The 21,977-nt window shown below is 43.0% G+C and overlaps 1 protein-coding gene across 1 annotated transcript in view; it reads left to right on the top strand.

Annotated features, from left to right (window-relative positions):
• The window catches only part of crocc2 (ciliary rootlet coiled-coil, rootletin family member 2), a 266,817-nt gene that overhangs the window by 80,933 nt on the left and 163,907 nt on the right, over positions 1–21,977 (top strand). Inside the window, exons 5-8 of the mRNA XM_078210134.1 lie at positions 676–841; positions 4,570–4,676; positions 6,216–6,443; positions 19,427–19,523. Of these exons, the coding sequence (XP_078066260.1) occupies positions 676–841; positions 4,570–4,676; positions 6,216–6,443; positions 19,427–19,523 (598 nt within the window). The remainder of the gene's footprint in view (positions 1–675; positions 842–4,569; positions 4,677–6,215; positions 6,444–19,426; positions 19,524–21,977) is intronic.

Below are 21,977 nucleotides of genomic sequence, written 5' to 3'. Positions count from 1 at the left end.
TTGCCAACCAATCAGCACTTTTATTGTCATATAATATAATATTATTGTTTCCTTGACATTGGTATTCTGGTGATTGTTCCGATAGGTGCAAGACGAAAAGCTTCAACAAAATGTCTTTTTTCAGCAATAACGAAAATAATTGGAAGGCTGAGTGGAAAGGTCAGAGTGAACGAATGTTGGCTTTCCTTGTGAGTAAAACGAGGAATGCCAACCAAGAGTCACTGTTAGCAGCTGAAACACTGAGACAATGCAATGAGAAGCAGTTCTTAGTTTGACTCAGTATTTGTAACTGACCAAGACAATGAATGAGAAATGGAATTTACAGCACCGAATGATCAAATTTGATATGATCTGGAAAGCAATTCTACTAAAAAACTAGGAACCATGTTTATATCTTCAAAAGAGCTCAATTAAAAAACTTGAACAAAGGATTGAGGAGAATAGGTGGGAGGATGATGATTTGCTCCAGTTTCAGTAGAGGACAAATGAAGCACCTATAAAAGGATAATCCTGCACGTACAGGTTAAATACAACAAACTCAGACTAGACAATGAGACCTCAAATATAGATTAACAAATCTGAAGTGAAATGAAGAGGAAACTTAACTGCCACAAATCAGGATCAAAATGTCAAGATCAGTACAGAATGTGATTGGGTTTAATCTCTCTGAAATAGAACCAGCAGCTTGACTCAGGTCAACGCCATGTTGCGGGAGCAACTGGAACAGGCCAACACAGCCAAACAGAGACTTGATGAGGATCTTCGCAAGCTCACATATGATTTCGGCAAAGCAAGGGATGAACTGGAGCACAGAGAAATGACAGCGCGGTGGGAACAGGAGGTAGTTATCTGTTCTCAAATTAGTCAGTGCTATCACACTTGCTCATTTCCACACAACTCTGGTGGACTGTCTTAAAAGACACAAAGTGAAAATGCTGCTGTGACAGCCATAACTGTGAGACAATCTGCTTGGGTTGTGTGCAATCCTAAAATAATTCTTTCCTTTTTGTTTATCGCTGTCTGTTTTATTTTGTGTGCTAATTGGAGTGATGGGTGTTAGTTCTGGGAAATGGAACACTCTCCTGTTCCTAGTGTCACAGTTGGACAATGCAGGAAAATCCTCCACATTATACCCTCAGAATTCTTCTTGCTACAACAGAAAATGTTTTCAGTTCTCCCTGTCACCCATTCACACCCCCCAATTAATGGTTGATAATCCTTCCAACATTTCTTCACTACTCCCAAGGAAAAAGTGAATGAAGATACAGAACATAAAAATAAACTCCCATAAATAATCTTGTGGGTCTTTTTAATGAAGCTTCAATTTAAGAGCTTTTCAATTTCTAGGAAAGGTTCCTGGCAGAAGTGTTATTTATTGAGAGTGCATCTGTGATTTCCCAGCTTAAATTCACAATGGTTGAGGCTCTTAGTTGTTACCTCCCAGTACTTTTGTGCTATGGGCCCATGCCCATCAGGAACGCTATATGCTGCTGGTAGGAGTCAGAACATCATACTCAGCATGTGCCAAATTTCCAACATGAGTCCGGAATGGACCCGACTGGGGAATGAAATTGGAAAATTTCCTACCTTTAACCTGCTCAAGAGTTTTCCTATCTTGACATCACTCTAAGGGCTCCTAAATCTGTTAAAGTGACCTCAACAAAGACATAAAAGTTATTTGAAGATTTTCATGGTTTGAGTGGTAACATTAAAACAATTTTAACTTTTATGCCATCTAAAAATTTCCTTTGAGGAAAGCAGTTATTACCTTAAAAAGTTCTTTAGAAGTGGTAGGCCTCAATGCATCAAGCAGCATACCCTGCCCGTCACTGAGAGGAATGACTGTAAGAGGTGAAAGAGGTAGTTACATATAGTGCAGACTGAGATATGGGCAAGATCTTACTGCTGGTCAAACTATAGTGTTTATAATAGGTAGGTACATGTTGAAATTCTTGCTATTTATTGGTTGGCTATACAGAATAGTTTCTTGAGTAAGAGTTGCTTGATGTTACTGATGAGAATTAGGGCTGCTGTCTTGGGGGAAAGTGTGGTGTTTGTTAGTAGATCTCCCCATGGCCTCTCTGACGCATTATAGCTGAACTAAGTCTAGAGTTGGATTATTGGATATGATGATTATTAAGTTAAGTGTGTTTGTCAATAGCTGACTTGTCCCATTAAAGCAAGTTTGATGTTCCTTGAGTCTAATGTGTTGGCTGTGACCTGTTTCCTCAATGCAGACAGGTCCATAATTGAACATACTGCTGTGAGTTCGTGATTTGTTGCAAGATGGTTTCTTGTCTTTGTAGATGTGAATGATAGAGTGTAGCTTCTTAGATGACTTGTGTCGGAGTTGATGTCCACTGACTTCAGTATATGTTGCACTCTGTGCAAGGTGGGATTGATGTACAGGAGGCTGACTTTTGTCTTTGTGGAAGTAATTGTTATGGAGTGAGTAACAGATGGGAATGTGTTATCTTTGTATGAAGAGAGCCCTTTGAGTTGATGTGTAGACTTGATATGGCAACATTCTTGTTGTAGATGTTTCTTGTCATGGATGGAGTAGGCTTTTTCAAAGAGGATGTTGGAAACCAATTTGAGGGTGGAGAGATGAAGGAAAGTAGAGTGACGATAGTTGAGATATCTGTCAGTGTGAATGGGTTTACAGTCGACTTGATGTATTTGTATGCCACTGTGAGACTTGGTGATGACAACATCAAGAAGTGATAAGTAATGTTATACTTCAATCTCCACAGTAAATATAATACTTGAATGTTGACTATTATGGTGCTGTAGAAAGCTATGAAATTCTTTCCTATCATCTAACCATATGGTGAAAGTGTCATATCAAAGCTAGAGTCTAGTTTGAAGACTAGCAAATTGAAGTGCTGCTTGTTTGATCTAGACCATAAAAATGTTGGTGACAATGGAGATCCCATAGCAGCACAATTTGTTTGTTTGAAATAGGAACCTTGCCTTTAGAGTGATGCTCAATTTCAATCGGTAGAAAATTTGATCTGGTGACATCGCAGTTCTGCTGGATAAGGAAAAGACTTCTTCCAAACATTGTTTGATGATGAGACAAGTTCCTGAGATGGGTACATTGATGAACAGTAACCCAAAGTCAAAAGTGACCACTATGTTTTACAAGATGTTTGTAGTTTGCTATATTCCCTTAATGAAATGTTTAGAGTTTGTGATATTTTGTGTGCATTTCCCCATTAGTGGCTGCAGAATTCTGGCTAGGTGTTGAGCTGTCTTGCCTGTTGGGGAACCTTCCATGAAGATAGGTCTCAGCAGAGCATCTGATCTGTGGATCTTGTGCTTCTCATGTAAAATTGGACAGGAAGAAAAAGTAATACAATGTTTATTATCCGGAGCCTTGGATAAAACATTATCCCTGTGTCGAGAGTGACTTGGTAATGATTTTCCCCTCAATCGCAGGGGTAGGATCTTTGGGAGTTTTTAAAAAATAGATATCAATGTTGAGAAGGTATAGAATCTTGGTGTTATATTCTTCTTGGTCTTGGTGACTATGAAATTCCTCTGATCTGCAGTAAATGTATGAATTGAAGTGTCTAAAAGAAGGTCATTGGTGCTATTTCTCTGCCTTGTTGATGTTGAATTCCAGTTGTTATACTGTGAAAAATGCTTGTGGACCCGTCTACTTTGGGGAAACAGTCGGCAGCCTGCACACTATACTCAAGGAACATCAAACCCGTTTCAATTGTCGCGAATGGGACAAGTCAGCTATTATCAAACATGGACAACTTAATAACTACCACATCCAATGGTCTAACTTTAGACTTATCTCATGCATCATACAATCGCATGCAAGACTCATCAAAACGGCCATGGAAATTTGCAATGCCACACCATCTCCCAGGACAGTTGTCTTCTTGTAGTGACATCTGGCGACCTTTATTCAAGAAACATATTACCATCTATTCTGCACAGTCAACTAATCAGTTAGCATGTATTAACACAAGCTTGGCCAATCAGCAGCATGATCCCGTTCCATATTTCCATCCCCCAATACATCTTTCACCTGTTCCAGTTATTCCTCTAGATGAGGGGCAGAGTAAGTTGTCCAAATTGTCTAAGCTTACGAGCTCTTCTAGGGTGTCTTGTGGTGCAGTGGGTAGCACCTCTGCTGCTGAGCAAGAATCTCAAGGTTTGGGTATTACCCAAGGACTTGATGGCCATGGCAGCCGCATTCATAAAACCCACAAATATGTCAATGACAGGCGGTAAGAATGGGAGAGATTCTTGGTCAACTTTCCTGGAAAGAACATTGGAGCCTCTACCATCAATTTTCACAGCTGCAGACTACAACAATATAAAAACATATACATGTTGTCACAGAAACACAGACTCCCTGAGTGAACTGCAACACACCACACCATTTCTTCTAAGGTACTCTCTTAAGATGACAACTGCTTTTTCAGGACAAATTTTACCTGGTGTAACTCTAAAATAAATTGTTTCACTCAATGTTCATTATCCTTGTAACAGCAATGTTAAAAGGCATCAGAAAAAATACTTCCCATTTTGTCTCTTGCTTTTTTCTAGACATACGGCTTGCGCCATTGCAGTGAGCATGGCAGGCTGCTGGCACTATGGCAGCAGGTAGCCACGGTCCGCAGTGACCTTACTGATCTGAGGAGTGGGACGGAGCGGTAAGTCCTATTAGCTGTCGAATTGGACTGGACCATTGTCACAACAAAGAAGAAGAAATCCTCCCATTTAAACCATTGGGTACAATCATGGTTACACCTAACTAGCTTCAATTAACTCAGCATGGCACTTGGCACCTTCTTTACGAGAACACAGGAATTGCTAGATTAAAAAAAAAGATCTGTTTAGTTTGCCTTCTGCTGTGGTTCAATTGGTAGAGCTCTTGCTTTAGCACCAGAAGGTACCAGATTCAAGTCCCATTTGAGCTGGAAAATCAAGAATGGCATTCCATTCTGAGGGAGCACTGCACTGTCAGAGGTGCCATCTCAAGGAAGCCATTGATGCTTGCACTGCGTCACTATATCATGCCAATCTAGATGCGCTGCCATTTTCTGGATCTGTATTCATTGAACTTATGAATTCAGCAACTTGCACAGTGCAGTTCAACTTTAATGGCACCATGAATGCCCAAATAGATGGTGTTGCCATGGGATCCCCTCGAGGCCTTGCTCTCATTAACATTTTTGTCAGTTTCCACAAGAGACACATTTTCAATGGGATGACACCTAACTTCCTACCCCTTACATATTCCCAACGCGCTTGCTATATTTGAATCTGCAGCTACACGTAAGAGTTCTCTTGTTTATGATTCCTACAACTCCACATGTTATAAGATTGCCCTTATTGGTAATTTTGTAAATAGGCTCTGAACCACTTGTTCACTGTGCAGACTTGAGACCGAAATTGGGTGCATCAAAGCTATCCTGTGGTATAATGACTATCTCACTCAGATCATTGCTCACTGTGTATAATGTATAGTCATGAATGGGCCGAAGGTCACCAAGTTCTGTCCTGAAAAGTGCCCATTGAACCTCAATTACCGAGAAGGGCAAGGTATCTCAAAAATTTGAGCAACAGGTGAAGCTAGCTGTTCACTCTACTATTATGCAATAACAGCACAAGTATTATTCACCACTAACAGGGTGCTCCTGTCACATGAATGAGTAATGTGGTATATGAATTTCAGTGCCAGTACGATGTCAGGTATATAGGCTGTACATCCCAATAACTGATGGATGGTATCAAACAGCATGTCCTCCAGCTGTTCACAATAGGTAGAGTACTGACCATTTTCAATCAGCCCATGCTTGCAAAACTCAGAACATAATGTCTAACTTTTGATGTGATTTTGCAATTGGACAGCTGAGAATTACACTCACAACCAATTTAAGATTAGTCGTGGCCCGCAATCTAGCTCACGTACGTTTGTTAGAAGTTACATATGTTCATATGTAGTGAACAAATTTACATAATTGCACCTTATTATTCAATCCCTCTATCTCCTCAATCATTTTGTGTTTCTCTCCTGCTTAATGGCTAAATTTGCTCAACCATGTTGGGGAGGGGGAAAGAGCAGGGTACATGATTTCTGGTTTTGTTCCTTTATTTTGACAAACACTAACAATGATTGCCTTTGTACTGTATGGGTTGACCAGGAGGTCTGTCTGTTTGTTCCCCAACACCAACCCTCAACTCTTCAGGAGTCTCCTGGAGGTGAAAACTGATGTTGCTCAGACGTCCCGGCGCCTGCAGACCGCCTGCTTGAACCTGGACTCCAACTTGCGTCAGTCTCAGGCGAGTACTACTTCTACACTGGAGAAGCACACAGTGCAAAGTGGAAGGCTTGAACAGCAGCTTCGAGACAAAGTCAAAGAGATGATACAACTGCAGAGCAAGTGTGATGCAGACAAGGCAGAGCTCCATGCAAAGTAAGTGAAATAAAACTTGGTGGTAATGAAGTAAGGACTTTAGAGGTGTTTCCTGTGCAGTGTATCTTGATTCCAGCCTTTAGCGAGTTTCCCTTGAGCGCCAACATGACCTTCCCAGATCTCATGTCAACCAGCTTACTCTATCATAATTAACTAGTCAAGGCTATTAATTAAGTGCCCAGACTACGAACTGATTAGTAATTTGTAGACCATGGCTGTTTTGTGCTATTGTAATTTTAAATTGGTGTGGGGAAAGGGTAGGATCTCTTCCATCACATTATTCTGCATTCTGGTGGAACCTAGATCTGGTGGACAGGATGATTCACTGCGTGCCTTCAAGAGAGAGCTGGAGTTTTTGGCTGGAGTAGAGATTGCATTAAAAATGGGTATCAATTAATATGAGTCATGACCAATGTGGATTCCTGAACTAACTTTGACCACTTAAAGGAATCAGGAAGGAATTTTGCAGATTTTATTACTTCCAGATGACTTTGGGTTTTGGATCTGGAGTTTTATTTTTGTCTCTCCCAGGAGACTAGATGGTACTGAGCAGGGTAGGGAATCCCTTGATCTGATGCGCAAGGGATCACAGCTATAGGGGATAACAGCAACAAAAACAATTTATATTTAGTAAAACCTCCAAAGGTGCCTAACAAGAGCAATATAAATCAAAACATTTTTAATACTCAACAGCAGAATCAAAGGTTTTTATAAACTTCTTAAAGAGGAGAGAGAGTATATAGATAGAAACTAGAAGCAGGGGTAGACCATTCAGCCCTTCGAACCTGCTCCGCCATTCATTTTGATCATGGTTGATCATCAAATTCAATATCCTGATCCCACCTTCGTCCCATGTCCCTTGATCCCTTTAATCAAAACACAGAACCAAGAAGTAGGAGTTGGCCATTCGGCCCTTTGATGGAGAGGGTTAGGGCGTAAATTCCTGAGCCCAGGTAGCCAAAGGCACGGCTGCCCAATGTTGGACTGATTAAAGACATGGATTCACACGAAGTCATAATTTGAGTGCAGGGAGCTTCGAATTTTGTCAGGTTGGGGGAGATTACAGAGACATGAAAGGAGAAGGCAATGGAAAGATTTGAAATCAATGATGAGGATATTGAAATTAATGTGCACTTGCATGGTGCACCAGTTAACATCAACAAGCATAGTGTCATGACCAGTGAAAGCGAGTCATATACATAACTGTAAACATAGGTTGCATTCAGTATACAATTGTCCAGAATGTTTTGTCTTCTAAAAATTGATATTAAAAGCCTGTTAAGGATCAGGTGGTTTTTGCAATTTCTGCTCAAACTTAGAATGACCTCAAGACTTTTGAAAATTCCCAATTGAATGACCTTGGGTGGGGTCCACCGCTTGAATGAACATATTTAGACAAAATTATTCATGGAATTCACACTTCCTTTTGTTTATGGATTTACCCAGAACTCAAAATCTATAGATTCCTAGACTCAGTGCCTCTGAGCTCGAAAGTTTAAAAAAAGGTGTAGAGAAACAAGGTCATCATAAATTGGTGTGAATGATCACTATTGTGCCGTAATGGCTTCTACCTTTACATCATTCTTTATGAACAATAGAAAAGTATTGATCATGTGGTCATATGCCTGAAACTGACCACACATAATGAATCTTATTCCCTGAAAAGCTAGTCAGTCTGCAAAGAACACAACAAAAACATCATCAACAATGCCAGTAACATCTATGTCACAAAACTGTACACTGCAACGTTGTTAAGTTCCCCAAGCCTATTCCTTTTGAAATCCACCAGTGCAGTAAAAGCAAATTACTGTGGATGCTGGAATTTGAAACCAAAAGAGAAAATGCTGGAAAATCTCAGCAGGTCTGGCAGCATCTGTAAGGAGAGAAAAGAGCTGATGTTTCGAGTCTAGATGACCCTTTGCCAAAGCTTTGACAAAGGGTCATCTGGACTCGAAACGTCAGCTCTTTTCTCTCCTTACAGATGCTGCCAGACCTGCTGAGATTTTCCAGTGTTTTCTCTTTTGGCCACCATGCAGTAAACTGATCTACTGGTAATAAGCCAACAAGCAAATAACTTTGTGATTTGCTGAAAATCCTCCTCTTTCAGGGAATCTTGTGACAACTTTCAGAAACCACTTTGGATTTTGAATTCTCCTAGCTAGAATTAAAAAATGGAAAAGAACCACTTCATCATCAGACCCCTGCACCAAGATGAGCCAATCATGTATACAATCCCATTTGATGTTATTACTGGGCAGTCAAGTCCCAGAGTGGAACTCCGGCTCGATGGATTGTACATTTTAATTTTTTATTTAGAAACGTGGATGAACAAAGCTGCAGGAATGATGATTAACTTTTAATAAATGAATAAAATATTTATTGAACAAGAAAGTATTAACTGTAATGCTCTACTCCTTCACCCCACCTATATCTTTACAGCTGTACACAGATTTGTAAGGATAGCACAAGTTACAAAGTATATCTTATACTCAAATATTCATAAGAACATAAGAAATAGGAGCAGGAGTAGGCCATCTAGCCCCTCGAGCCTGCCCCGCCATTCAATAAGATCATGGCTGACCTAAGTTCATATATTCTCAGTCCATATAATCCAACAGGCCAACTGTGGTCAGACACACCACACTATTAAACCAAGTGGCAGATGTCACCCAACACAACTTCTGTGGATTTCTGATCAACTCCTCCCAGATGCTTGTCACACTCTGAACCAACTGGCCTCACTGGAACTCTGGCTTCCACATGAGTGTTTCCAAATGCCACTTTTGAAGAATATGTTTGGAATCTTCCTCCCAGCAGAGCTTTCCCTCGGATGCTTTCACGAATGATCCACTTCCAGGATTTCAATCTCTCCTTTTGGTATTCCTCTGCCTTGGATTGCCATGTGCATTTAAGCTTCAACACAATTTTTCAGGTATCCAACCATGCCAACAGAACACTGCTGCTTCACAGGCTGTATTAAGATGTCACCAAACTTTTGATATATCTTAAATGCCTGAGTTCTCATCCAGCTAACTTTAAATCTGGTTCTTGAAGCTGTCCCTTTAACTCCGAGCTCTTTATCTGTTTTTATTTGAATTCTTCTGAATAGCACCTTGTCCTTTAAACAACTGTCTTCTTGAGACAATCTCTTTGTCCCCACTTCTGTTTCTTTTGGGGCTTCCTTTTTTTTAGGAAGTCTGCTTTCTGCGGCTCCCTTAACCTGCCCAGCTTCTCCTGTCTCTAGCTTACAACTAACTCAAAAGTTCTTCTTGTCCCATGGTGGTCCCTGGCTGCTAAGCAGCAGCCTAATTTTCCTTTAAACCTTGTTTGCTTTCGTGTCATAAATCCTCATTACCATGCATACATCTAAACCAAAATCAAGTAATTAGTTGTTTCAAATACACAAACACAAAAGTAAAGTTGCTTAAAGCTATAACTTACTTCCAATAGCCACAAATAAAAAACTTCTGTTTCCTGATGCATTTGGCTTATGAGTTATTATTTTGTAACTTGCAAAAGTACCCTATCCTCTTTAACTGTATTTTCCCATGTGTGTGTGTGTGTATATGTGTGTGTGTGTGTATGTGTGTGTGTATGTGTGTCAGTGTGTGTGTATGTGTGTCTGTGTGTGTGTGTGTCGCTTTGTGTCGGTGTGTGTGTGTTTGTCAGTGTGTGTATGTGGGTCGGTGTGTGTGTGTGTCGGTGTGTCGGTGTGTATGTGTGTCGGTGTGTATGTGTGTCGGTGTGTGTGTGTGTGTGTGTGTCGGTGTGTGTGTGTGTGTGTGTGTGTCGGTGTGTGTGTGTCGGTGTGTGTGTGTCGGTGTATGTGTGTCGGTGTGTGTGTCGGTGTGTGTGTGTCGGTGTGTGTGTGTCGGTGTATGTGTGTCGGTGTGTGTCGGTGTGTGTGTGTCGGTGTGTGTGTGTCGGTGTGTGTGTGTCGGTGTATGTGTGTCGGTGTGTGTGTATGTGTGTATGTGTGTGTGTATGTGTGTGTCGGTGTGTGTGTGTGTGTCAGTGTGTGTGTGTGCGTATGTGTGTCGGTGTGTGTGTGTGTGTGTATGTGTGTGTGTCGGTGTATGTGTGTGTGTCGGTGTGTGTGTCGGTGTGTGTGTGTGTGTGTCGGTGTGTGTGTGTGTGTGTCGGTGTGTGTGTGTGTGTCGGTGTGTGTGTGTGTGTCAGTGTGTGTGTGTGTCGGTGTGTGTGTGTGTCGGTGTGTGTGTGTGTGTGTGTGTCGGTGTGTGTATGTGTGTGTGTGTCGGTGTGTGTATGTGTGTGTGTGTCGGTGTGTGTGTGTGTCGGTGTCGGTGTGTGTGTGTGTATGTGTGTGTGTGTCGGTGTGTGTGTGTGTGTGTGTAGGTGTGTGTGTGTATGTGTGTGTGTGTGTATGTGTGTGTGTGTCGGTGTGTAAGTGTGTGTGTGTATGTGTGTGTGTGTGTCGGTGTGTGTGTGTGTCGGTGTGTGTGTGTGTCGGTGTGTGTGTGTCGGTGTGTGTGTGTGTCGGTGTGTGTGTGTGTGTGTGTCGGTGTGTGTGTGTGTGTCGGTGTGTGTGTGTGTGTCGGTGTGTGTGTGTGTGTCGGTGTGTGTATGTGTGTGTGTGTCGGTGTGTGTATGTGTGTGTGTGTCGGTGTGTGTGTGTGTCGGTGTCGGTGTGTGTGTGTGTGTATGTGTGTGTGTGTCGGTGTGTGTGTGTGTGTGTGTAGGTGTGTGTGTGTGTATGTGTGTGTGTGTGTATGTGTGTGTGTGTCGGTGTGTAAGTGTGTGTGTGTATGTGTGTGTGTGTGTGTGTCGGTGTGTGTGTGTGTCGGTGTGTGTGTGTGTCGGTGTGTGTGTGTCGGTGTGTGTGTGTGTCGGTGTGTGTGTGTGTGTCGGTGTGTGTGTGTGTGTCGGTGTGTGTGTGTGTGTGTGTATGTGTGTGTGTGTCGGTGTGTGTATGTGTGTGTGTCGGTGTGTGTGTGTGTGTCAGTGTGTGTATGTGTCGGTGTGTGTGTCGGTGTGTGTGTGTGTCGGTGTGTGTGTGTATGTGTGTCGGTGTGTGTGTGTGTGTGTGTGTGTATGTGTGTTGGTATGTGTGTGTGTCGGTGTGTGTGTGTGTGTATGTGTGTGTGTGTGTGTGTGGCGGTGTGTGTATGTGTATGTGTCGGTGTGTGTGTGTCGGTGTGTGTGTGTCGGTGTGTGTGTGTCGGTGTGTGTGTGTGTGTGTGTGTGTGTGTCGGTGTGTGGGTGTGTGTGTGTCGGTGTGTGGGTGGGTGTGTCGGTGTGTGTGTGTCGGTGTGTGTGTGTGTGTGTGTATGTGTGTGTCGGTGTGTGTGTGTGTCGGTGTGTGTGTGTGTCGGTGTGTGTGTCGGTGTGTGTGTGTGCGTCGGTGTGTGTGTGTCGGTGTGTGTGTGTGTCGGTGTGTGTGTGTCAGTGTGTCGGTGTGTGTGTGTCGGTGTGTGTGTGTCGGTGTGTGTGTGTCGGTGTCGGTGTGTGTGTGTTGGTGTGTGTGTGTCGGTGTGTTGGTGTGTGTGTGTGTCGGTGTGTGTCGGTGTGTGTCGGTGTGTGTCGGTGTGTGTGTGTGTGTCGGTGTGTGTGTGTGTGTCGGTGTGTGTCGGTGTGTGTGTGTGTCGGTGTGTGTGTGTGTGTGTGTGTGTGTCGGTGTGTGTGTGTCGGTGTGTGTGTGTCGGTGTGTGTGTGTCGGTGTGTGTGTCGGTGTGTGTGTCTGTGTGTGTCGGTGTGTGTGTCGGTGTGTGTGTATGTGTGTGTGTGTCGGTGTGTGTGTCGGTGTGTGTGTGTGTGTGTGTCGGTGTGTGTGTGTGTCTGTGTGTTGGTGTGTGTGTGTGTGTCGGTGTGTGTGTGTGTCGGTGTGTGTGTCGGTGTGTGTGTGTGTGTGTCGGTGTGTGTGTGTGTCGGTGTGTGTGTGTCGGTGTGTGTGTGTCTGTGTGTGTGTGTTGGTGTGTGTGTGTGTGTTGGTGTGTGTGTGTGTCGGTGTGTGTGTGTGTCGGTGTGTCGGTGTGTGTGTGTGTGTCGGTGTGTGTGTGTGTCGGTGTGTGTCTGTCGGTGTGTGTGTGTGTCTGTCGGTGTGTGTGTGTGTGTGTGTCAGTGTGTGTGTGTGTGTGTGTCATGTGTGTGTGTGTGTGTGTCGGGGTGTGTGTGTGTGTCGGGGTGTGTGTGTGTGTCGGTGTGTGTGTGTGTCGGTGTGTGTGTGTGTGTCGGTGTGTGTCGGTGTGTGTGTGTCGGTGTGTGTCGGTGTCGATGTGTGTGTCGGTGTGTGTCGGTGCTAACTGTATTTTCTCGTGGAATGTTTGGGTTTGTGATGTAGTGTTAGATTTTCAGGGTGAGATGTGAATAAACAATCCTTTTTATTCAAACTCATTAAAAGCTTGCTGCAGATTGTTCAAATTTCCCATACACTCAGGAGTTAAGGAACGGACAAACCTTCCTTTCCAAAGCAGACAGCAAGGGAAATAAACTGGTGCCTCATTTCTCTCTCATCTCTATCCAGAATGACTGGTGTGATGGGTGAATGAACTTTGGAGGCAGTTAATATATGGGCACCAGACATATGGAAGAGCACAAGATGGAAGGGCGGCACGGTAGCACAGTGGTTAGCACTGCTGCTTCACAGCTCCAGGGTCCCGGGTTCGATTCCCGGCTCGGGTCACTGTCTGTGTGGAGTTTGCACATTCTCCTCGTGTCTGCGTGGGTTTCCTCCGGGTGCTCCGGTTTCCTCCCACAGTCCAAAGATGTGCGGGTTAAGTTGATTGGCCAGGTTAAAAATTGCCCCTTAGAGTTCTGAGATGCGTAGGTTAGAGGGATTAGCGGGTAAATATGTGGGGGTAGGGCCTGGGTGGGATTGTGGTCGGTGCAGACTCGATGGGCCGAATGGCCTCCTTCTGCACTGTAGGGTTTCTATGGTTTCTATGGAAGATAGAAGGCCAGGCAGAAGAATGTTAGAATCAGTTAAATAAAAACATGGATGCGATTTTCAGTAGCTGATGAGCAGAGGCAGGGTCAGAGATGATCCATATTAGAGGTGGAAGTTGACTTTCTTGGTGATGGTGCAGAGATGTGGTCGGAAACACACCTTTAAGAAAAAACAACAGCAAAGGAGCAACCATTCTTGCTCAGCTTATAACGATTGCCCAGCTCGGAAAAGGGTGAAGAGAACCAAGGCCAGGATTTTATGGCCCCTCATGTCCAATGGAATATTAATTCAAATGACCGACCACATTCGCTTGGGGGTGGGGAGAGGGGGGGCGGGGAGCACAATGTGGCAGGGCCATAAAATCCTGGCCCAAGTTTGTGATGGGGAGCAAAGTTAATGGCACCCCAATATTTAGTTGGAGGAAATTTCTGCTCATCCGATACTGGATGTTAGACAAGCAGGTGACAAATCAGAGACTGCAAGGAGGTTTAGAAACTTGGGGGTGAAATAGAGCTGAGCATATATGTAGAACTGGATGTTATGTTTCTGTATGACATCGCAATGGGGTAGTATTAGAAATAGAAAAAACAACTTATATTTTCATAGAGTGCTTAACATAGGAAAAAACCTTAAAGTGCTTCATCGGTCAAACAAAGGTTGATAGTTAGCAAAAGAAAGAGATACTAGGAAGGATAATGGGATCAAAGAGGTAGATTTTAAGAAGAGTCTTAAAGGAAGAGAATGGAGGAAAGTTTAAGGATGAAATTCAAGAGCTTAATGCCTGGACAGTTGTAAAAATAACAATTCCATTTCTACAAAGTCTCATCAAAAATGAAATCCATACATGGCCACCAATGACGAGAGAAAGGGGATGGAAGAACAAGGGAGGCTCGAGTTGGAGGAACACAGTTTCTAAAGAGTTGTAGGGGCTGAAGGAGGTAGCAGGGATATTGAGGGGTGAGGCCATGGAGCAGTTTGAACATAAGGATGGGTTTTTAAATTGAGGGACAGTTGTGTTGGACCAGTTTTTGTCCTACATATTTGTTTATGGTTTTGCTTGTAATAATGTAGCACAAATTTAAGATTATTCATTAAAATAATGAAAGGAAAGTTTTTGTTCTATATGGAGGATTGATAAGGCATTTAAACAGTTCAAGAGGCAAAATTCACAAACGTTTTTAAGGGGAAATAGATTTTTGAGAAGTAAATTGTAAAAGGGTGTGTCAAGGGCAGAAGAATGGAACTGAGTGGCGATTGCCTGCGCTGTATAATTCCATGACTCAATCCTTCTGTTTCTCCATTTTGGAATGTTCAGCAGGGATGGTTATTCTCTGTTATTCTGCACTCCTTGGTGTAGATCCTGTCTTGTTCATTTGTATAAAATAGGTGACAGTGAGTCAGCAGCCTGTTTTGAATTTCTTCAAATTTTATTTCCATTGACTTTAAAAGAGCTGCTGATTTACAATTACTTGTTTTACGCTATCGCACAGAGGGGAGGAGGATCTACCCCTCTTGTGAAGGCAGACTGACTAAACTGATCTGGCACATGTGCACATGTATTTTCTCTAGTGGGGGTCTTTGGATAATGATTCAAAGCAGGAAATCTGGCTGATTTTCTTCCAACTCCTCTTCAGCCCGGACTATTGAGACCAATCTTACCAACCCATTAGCTCATTACCTGAGATTAGTTAATTCAACACAGACTGGTAATCAAACCCAGGGATGCTGCAGTCAATTTATTCTCCGTGCCACCTCAGGCATTTCATTGATCCACAGGTGAAAGACATTATACCATCCCAAAATGTGATCCTATCTAGACCCCTGTGAATTAGTCAGCCACGGAAAAAATGGTAATTAATAGCATATCATTCAAAATGAGCCCACCTGCAGACAAAATGGGAAAACTAATCATCTGCACCAAATAGAACTTACAAGAAAACAAAAACCTTTTCTCAGTAAAAATCGAGTCATCTCAGTGAGGTAAGAGTTTGACTTTCTGCAATTGTGTAAGAAAGGTGAAAGTGAAGCAGCAAGTCCGCTTTACATCCCTCTCAAATTCTATTCCCACTGACTTCATGGAAATGGGGATATGTATAGAATGGGCAGCTGACTTGCTATCACCACACTGAGTCAGAATGTGTTAAAAAGAATGAGGTCTTGATTTCCAGTTGGTATAACTGAGCATACTCTACCTAGGGTGCAGACACCATTGTTATTTCATTTAAAAAGAGCTCAGCTGCAAGTAGAAAATGATCTGAAGTAGTTTGCATATTTTCACAATACTTACACAGTCTGTTTGGTCCCCTGAGACTTTGTTGTCTCTTCAATCAAGCAATCCAAAACTAACCCTACTGCCTCACTTTGCCCCCCTAGCCCTGTGCCTTGCTGTGTTTCAAATATTACCCAACTTTCCCTGAAAAGATTGTCTTGGTCTCAGCTACTCCCTGGAACGATACCTTTATCACGTTTATGTCTGATAGAGACTAAATTGCCATAATTAGTCAACAACTCCAGTATCATTGTATAATGCGACTACTAGACTAGTAGGAGGTGACCTAGGTAGACAATGGCCTTTTATAAACTAGCAACCCTATTTTCCCATTTAAGAAATGTTATTTTCATTCCATTGAAGGGAAACATGCATTTGCCAGCAGTTTATGTGAAAAATAAAAGATCACCTCCTACAGCCAGTGCCATTTGGGCACCTTAATTTGGAAAAGGTTTTAAGATGATGGAGAGGGTCCAGCTGAGATTCAATTACACAATACTAATGAAGAGAGGCTTTAGTTAGAGGAGATTATTTAAAATTTGTGCTTATATGGTGTTATATATTTAAATGATTGCATGATTGCTTTAAGAGTAGGTCACATGATTTGATGGCGATGTTATTAGGGTGTTGCACTGGCTGCTGTTTTAGTTTCAGTTTCTATCTATACAGGAAAAAGCTCCTAGAATAAATCTGACATTGTTAGTTTGAATCTAGGTGTGCAAACCACATCTATTAGTTTAAAACCCACAATCCTTAACATAGCTAGGATATTATACATGAGATGAATGCATAATTGGCGAGACCAGCATTTAATGCCCATTCCTAATTGCCCTTGAGAAGGCAATGGCGGCCTTCTGAAACCACTGTAGTCCCTGTGGTATAGGTACACCCAAAGCGCTGTTAGACTGTAAGTTCCAAGATCGTGACCCAGTGACAGTGAAGGAACGGCAATATATTTCCAAGTCAGATAGTGAGTGACTTGGAGGGGAACCTCCAGGTTGTGGTGTACCCATGGATCTTCTACCCTTGCCCTTCTCGCTGGTAGAGGTGCAAGTGTGGGAGGTGCTGTCGAAGGAACCTTCATAAGTTCCTGGAGTGCATCTTGTAGATGATACACACTGCTGCCACTGTGCGTCGGTGGTGGAGGGAGTGAATGTTTTCATTGGTAGAAGAGGTGCAAACTGAGTGCGCTGTTTTATCAAGCTTCTTGTGTGTTTTTGGAGCTGCACTCATATAGTTAAGGCACTCCTGACTTATGCCTTGTAAATTATGAACAGGCTTTGGGTAGTCAGGAGGTGAGTTACTTTCTGCAGAATTCCCAGCCTCTGACCTACTCTTGTAGCCAGTTCAGTTTCTGGTCAATAGTTACCCCCAGGATGTTAACAGTGGATTCAGTGGATTCTGTTATAGTAATGCCATTGAATGTCATGAGGAGATAGTTAGATTCTCTCTTGGAGATGGTTAAAGCCTGTCACTTGTGTGGCACTTGTAAGTTACAAGGAGATCTGATGGGGATGTCTAAAATTGCAAAGGGATTTGGCAAGTTCAAAATGACAAATTCTATTTCTACTTCTCCATGACCAAGAACTCGAAGGCATGAATTTAAGGTCATTGACAAAATGAAAGAATAGGGGAATTTCTGAGGTTACATGGGGATGGTTAGGATGTGGAACACCCAACCAGGAACAATGGGAGAAACAGGATGCATAATATTTGGAAAAGAACATTTTAATCAAGTATAGGGAACGGATGGAAGTCAGGATTAAGTGGATATTTCTTTCATAGCAGGTATGACTGAGTGGGTACAATGGCTTTCTTCCATGTGAACATCTCACAATTCTATTATTTAATCTAAGCGTGAGAGAATTTTGATGGCATCTTCCAGCAATTGCAGGGAGTATGTTTTTTAAAATAAATTCCACACATTTACCTTGACCACTGAGATACTCCACAGTGACTGTAAACATTATTCCAGGATGGTGTGTAAAGGAAATCCCTCGATCTGGCCAACCATCTTTGGTGGACTTCGCATTGTGGCACAGAATACATTTCTGGGTATTCTACTCCAAAATCCACTCCGCTCAGGGATTTTGTCACAGTCCAATTAAAGTTGCATTGCTGAAGTAGTGAATTTTTACACCACAAGAGGACCTCATGGAGCCAGTTGAACATTCAAACGTCCCCTTGTGGAAGAGGCATTGTGATTTACGACAGAGGTTGAAGGGTCTTTATCCATTAGCATTTATGTGTAACCTTTAAAATAGGAGGAAATGAACCAAAGCAGTTGGCAAAGTTTCCAGGGTCCTTGGAGAAGGTGTAGAGGAAATCGACTAGAATGGTATCAAGGATGAGGGACTTCAAATTGCAAGGCGAGACTGGAGAAACTTGAATTGTTCTGCTTAGAGCAGAGCAGGTTAAAGGGAGATTTGATGGAGGTGTTCAAAATTAGGAATGGTTTTGACAGAGTGAAAAGGAGCAATGGTTTTCACTGGTAGTAAGGTCAATAACCAGTGGATACAGATTTTAAATCATTGGCAACAAAACCCACAAATTCGTTTCAATGCAATGAGTTTTAATGGTCAGGAATACTTGAAGTGGAACGATTTGCAGATTTATGGAGAGAGAACAGGGGAATGAGACTAATCAGATAGCTCAGAATTGCTTTCTTCTTAGAACCTTAGAATCCCTACAATGCAGAAGGAGGCCATTCGGCCCATCGAGTCTGCATCGACCACAATCCCACCCAGGCCCTGTTCCTGTAATCTCACATATTTACCCTGCTAATCCCCCTGACACTAGGGTCAATTTAACATGGCCAATCAACCTAACCCTCACGTCTTTGGACGGTGGGAGGAAACTGGAGCAGGAATAACATAGTCAAACAGGCGGCACGGTAGCACAGTGGTTAGCACTGCTGCTTCACAGCTCCAGGGTCCCGGGTTCGATTCCCGGCTCGGGTCACTGTCTGTGTGGAGTTTGCACATTCTCCTCGTGTCTGCGTGGGTTTCCTCCGGGTGCTCCGGTTTCCTCCCACAGTCCAAAGATGTGCGGGTTAGGTTGATTGGCCAGGTTAGAAAATTGCCCCTTAGAGTCCTGGGATGTGTAGGTTAGAGGGATTAGCGGGTAAAATATGTGGGGGTAGGGCCTGGGTGGGATTGTGGTCGGTGCAGACTCGATGGGCCGAATGGCCTCCTTCTGCACTGTATGATTTCTAATTTCTAATCCACCCGGAGGAAACCCAGATACCGGGAGAATGTGCAAACTCCACACAGACAATGACCCGAGGCCAGAATTGAACCCGGATCCCCGGCACTGTGAGGCAGCAGTGTTAACCACTGTGCCACCATGCCACCCTATCAAAGCTATAAAGGAAATAAATAACTTGGTGGGCAGGAGGTCTTGTGGTGCAGTGCCTATACCTCTGGGTTCAAGTCCTATCTCAGGCCTTGTTGTGGAAAGTGCAGGAATAACATAGTCAAACAGGTTAAACTTCTGCCTATAAATCCTTCAATGCACCTGGTGGCCGGCAGTAAAGCATCTCCTGGCCACTCATCGCAGAAGGCAACAGCAAACCACTGCTGTATTTTGCCAAACATACACATGGACCAATCCAACGGAAGTCCAGGATCACTAATGCCCTGTTAGGACACAGTACCTAAGAAAGTAGCTTAGTAGAATATCCAGTCCTTGAGACAGTCAGCAGAGGTTTTTTCACAGTCCCGATTTAGGTGAAGTATTTTGAATCTTTTAAGGAAAGTGTTTTGCTGATATTTATGGAGCCCACTGTTACATTCTATGATCTTATTCTAGGATTAATGAGCTATCTGTCATGACGGAGAGGCTGAAGATCCAGAATGCTGAAAAGGAGAGAACAATCATGTCACTCAACCGGACCATAGAGAAGTTGGTAAATAAGTGCTGTGGCTACTCTATAACCTTGTGGAGTGTAATAGCAAAAGAACATAAGAAATTAGGAACAGGATAGTCCAGTCAGCCCTTTGGGCATATTGTCCAAAACACTCTTGAATACAACCATGACAGGAAATTCAAGGTCATTGGTATTCATTTTAAAACAATATTCCATTGTCAAGGGAAGTGGCAATGTGCAAACCACTGAAAGAGGATTCCAAGTAACGGAAGTGGTACTCCAAATCCAAAATATCAATATAACCAAAACAATTTGAAGAAAAATTATTTCCTTCTAAAGATGACAAGCGTAATTCTCCGACCTCGCCTGTGACTGGGGTTCTCTGGTCCTGCTGCAGGGAATGGAGATTTGGCTGACTGCCAAATTCCACGTTCTCGTTGGCAGCGGTGGCGGGATGAACAAGATTAGAGAATCCCGGCCAAACTCTTTTCTGGCAGGGCTATTTTCTTCTGCATGTTGACAGAACTGGCTGAACTGGCTGGCAATATGTTGTAGTTATGCCATGCCTGACAGTATATTCAACCATCTCTAGTCATTATTCTCATGGTAATGGGACTCTGGGAGATCAAATAGACCACTGTATATTTGGACACTGGAGATCAGGTGAAACCTGCATAGCCTTGAGGAATGACCATTGAAGCAGTTGCCTTAGATTGGGCTTGGCATTGAGGCCCTCCATGATGGAATAGCATGCAGCACTCACTGTCTAATGAGAGGCAATGGCAACCTTGAAAGTGTGTTCCCAACAAGAGGCAGCATGTTTTGACAGAGGATGGGAGAACGGAATGGAAATTTTGAGATGTGTTTGGCTACTTTATCTGTTCCGACTGTAAAATTATCTCTGCTTTTTCAAATATTTCCAAGATATTTTTAAGTTTCCTTTCATGAGTCGAACAAAGCCTCCGGGCTTAGAACCTTGTGCAACACAGATGGCTTTCTCCATGTTCTTGCTATGATATATGTTAAAAGCAAATTACCGTGGATGCTGGAATCTGAAACAAAAATAGAAAATGCTGGAAAATCTCATCAGGTCTGGCAGCTTATGTGGAGAGAGAATAGAGCTAATGTTGCGATTCTTGGGTGAAGATGGAAAGCAGGATTTTTAAAAAGTTAAAAATGAAACAATGGAAGAAATGAAATTTTCTTTTGAAAGATATATAAATAAAGATAAAATAAAATAAATAGAAATGGAGTGAAGGTGGAGGGGAGAGTTCATGCTCCGAAGTTGATGAACTCAATGTTCAGTCTGGAAGGATATAAAGTGCCTAATTGAATATCAGGTGCTGGTCCTCCAGTTCGTGTTGTGCTTCACTGGAACTTTGCAACAGTAAGAAGTCTCACAACACCAGGTTAAAGTCCAACAGGTTTATTTGGCACTAGTTTTCGGAGTCTCAGGCTCCTTCATCAGGTGGGTACTTGTGTTCACAAACAGGTCATATACAAACACAAACTCAATTTACAAGATAATGGTTGGAATGCGAGTCTTAAACGTAAGTCAGCCTGAGTGTGTGGCCGCTTTCACCATCTGAAACTGTCACAATGCCTGGCTGACGGTTTCAGATGGTGAAAGCGGCCACAGACTCAGGGCTGACTTACCTTTAAGACTTGATTACCTGTAAAGACTTGCTTTCCAACCATTATCTTGTAAATTGAGTTTGTGTCTGTATATGACCTGTTTGTAAACACAAGTCCTCACTCACCTGATGAAGGAGCCTGAGACTCTGAAAGCTAGTGCCAAATAAACCTGTTGGACTTTAACCTGGTGTTGTGAGACTTCTTACTGTGCTTACCCCAGTCCAACGCCAGCATCTCCATAACATTGCAACAGGCCAAGGGTGGACATGAGAGCAGGATGGTGTGTTAGAATTGCAGTGGCATGGGAGATGGGTCGGACCAAAGCAAAAATTAAACTTGTAGACCAACGAGCCTTCAACACTGCTCGCATCCCCTCTCCTTCCCCGAAGCAGGATAGGGTCCCCCTTGTCCTCACTTTTCACCTTACCAGCCTTCGCATTCAAAGGATCATCCTCCACCATTTCTGCCAACTCCAGCATGATATCAGCACCAAACACATCTTCCCCTCATTCCTCCTGTCAGCATTCCGCATGAACTATTCCCTCCAGGACACCTTGGTCCACTCCTTCATCAACCCAACCTTCACCCCCTGCCCACTGCACCTTACCATGCAATTGCAGAAAGTGCAACACCTATCCCTTTTCCACCTCCCTAGTCACCATCCAAGGGCCTAAATATTTGTTTTCAGGTGAAGCAATACTTCACATGCACCTTCTTCAATCTGGTCTATTGCATTCGCAGCTCCCAGTGCAGTCTACTCTACATTGGAGAGACCAAACACAAACTGGATAACCACTTTGCAGAATACCTATGGCCCATCTGCAAACAGGATCCAGACTTTCCTTTTGCTTTCCATTT

This window comes from Mustelus asterias, chromosome 3, assembly GCF_964213995.1.
Source record: "Mustelus asterias chromosome 3, sMusAst1.hap1.1, whole genome shotgun sequence".
Taxonomy (NCBI): domain Eukaryota; kingdom Metazoa; phylum Chordata; class Chondrichthyes; order Carcharhiniformes; family Triakidae; genus Mustelus; species Mustelus asterias.
Note: the sequence above shows the minus strand (reverse complement) of the source record. Positions and strands in the feature narration are given on the sequence as shown.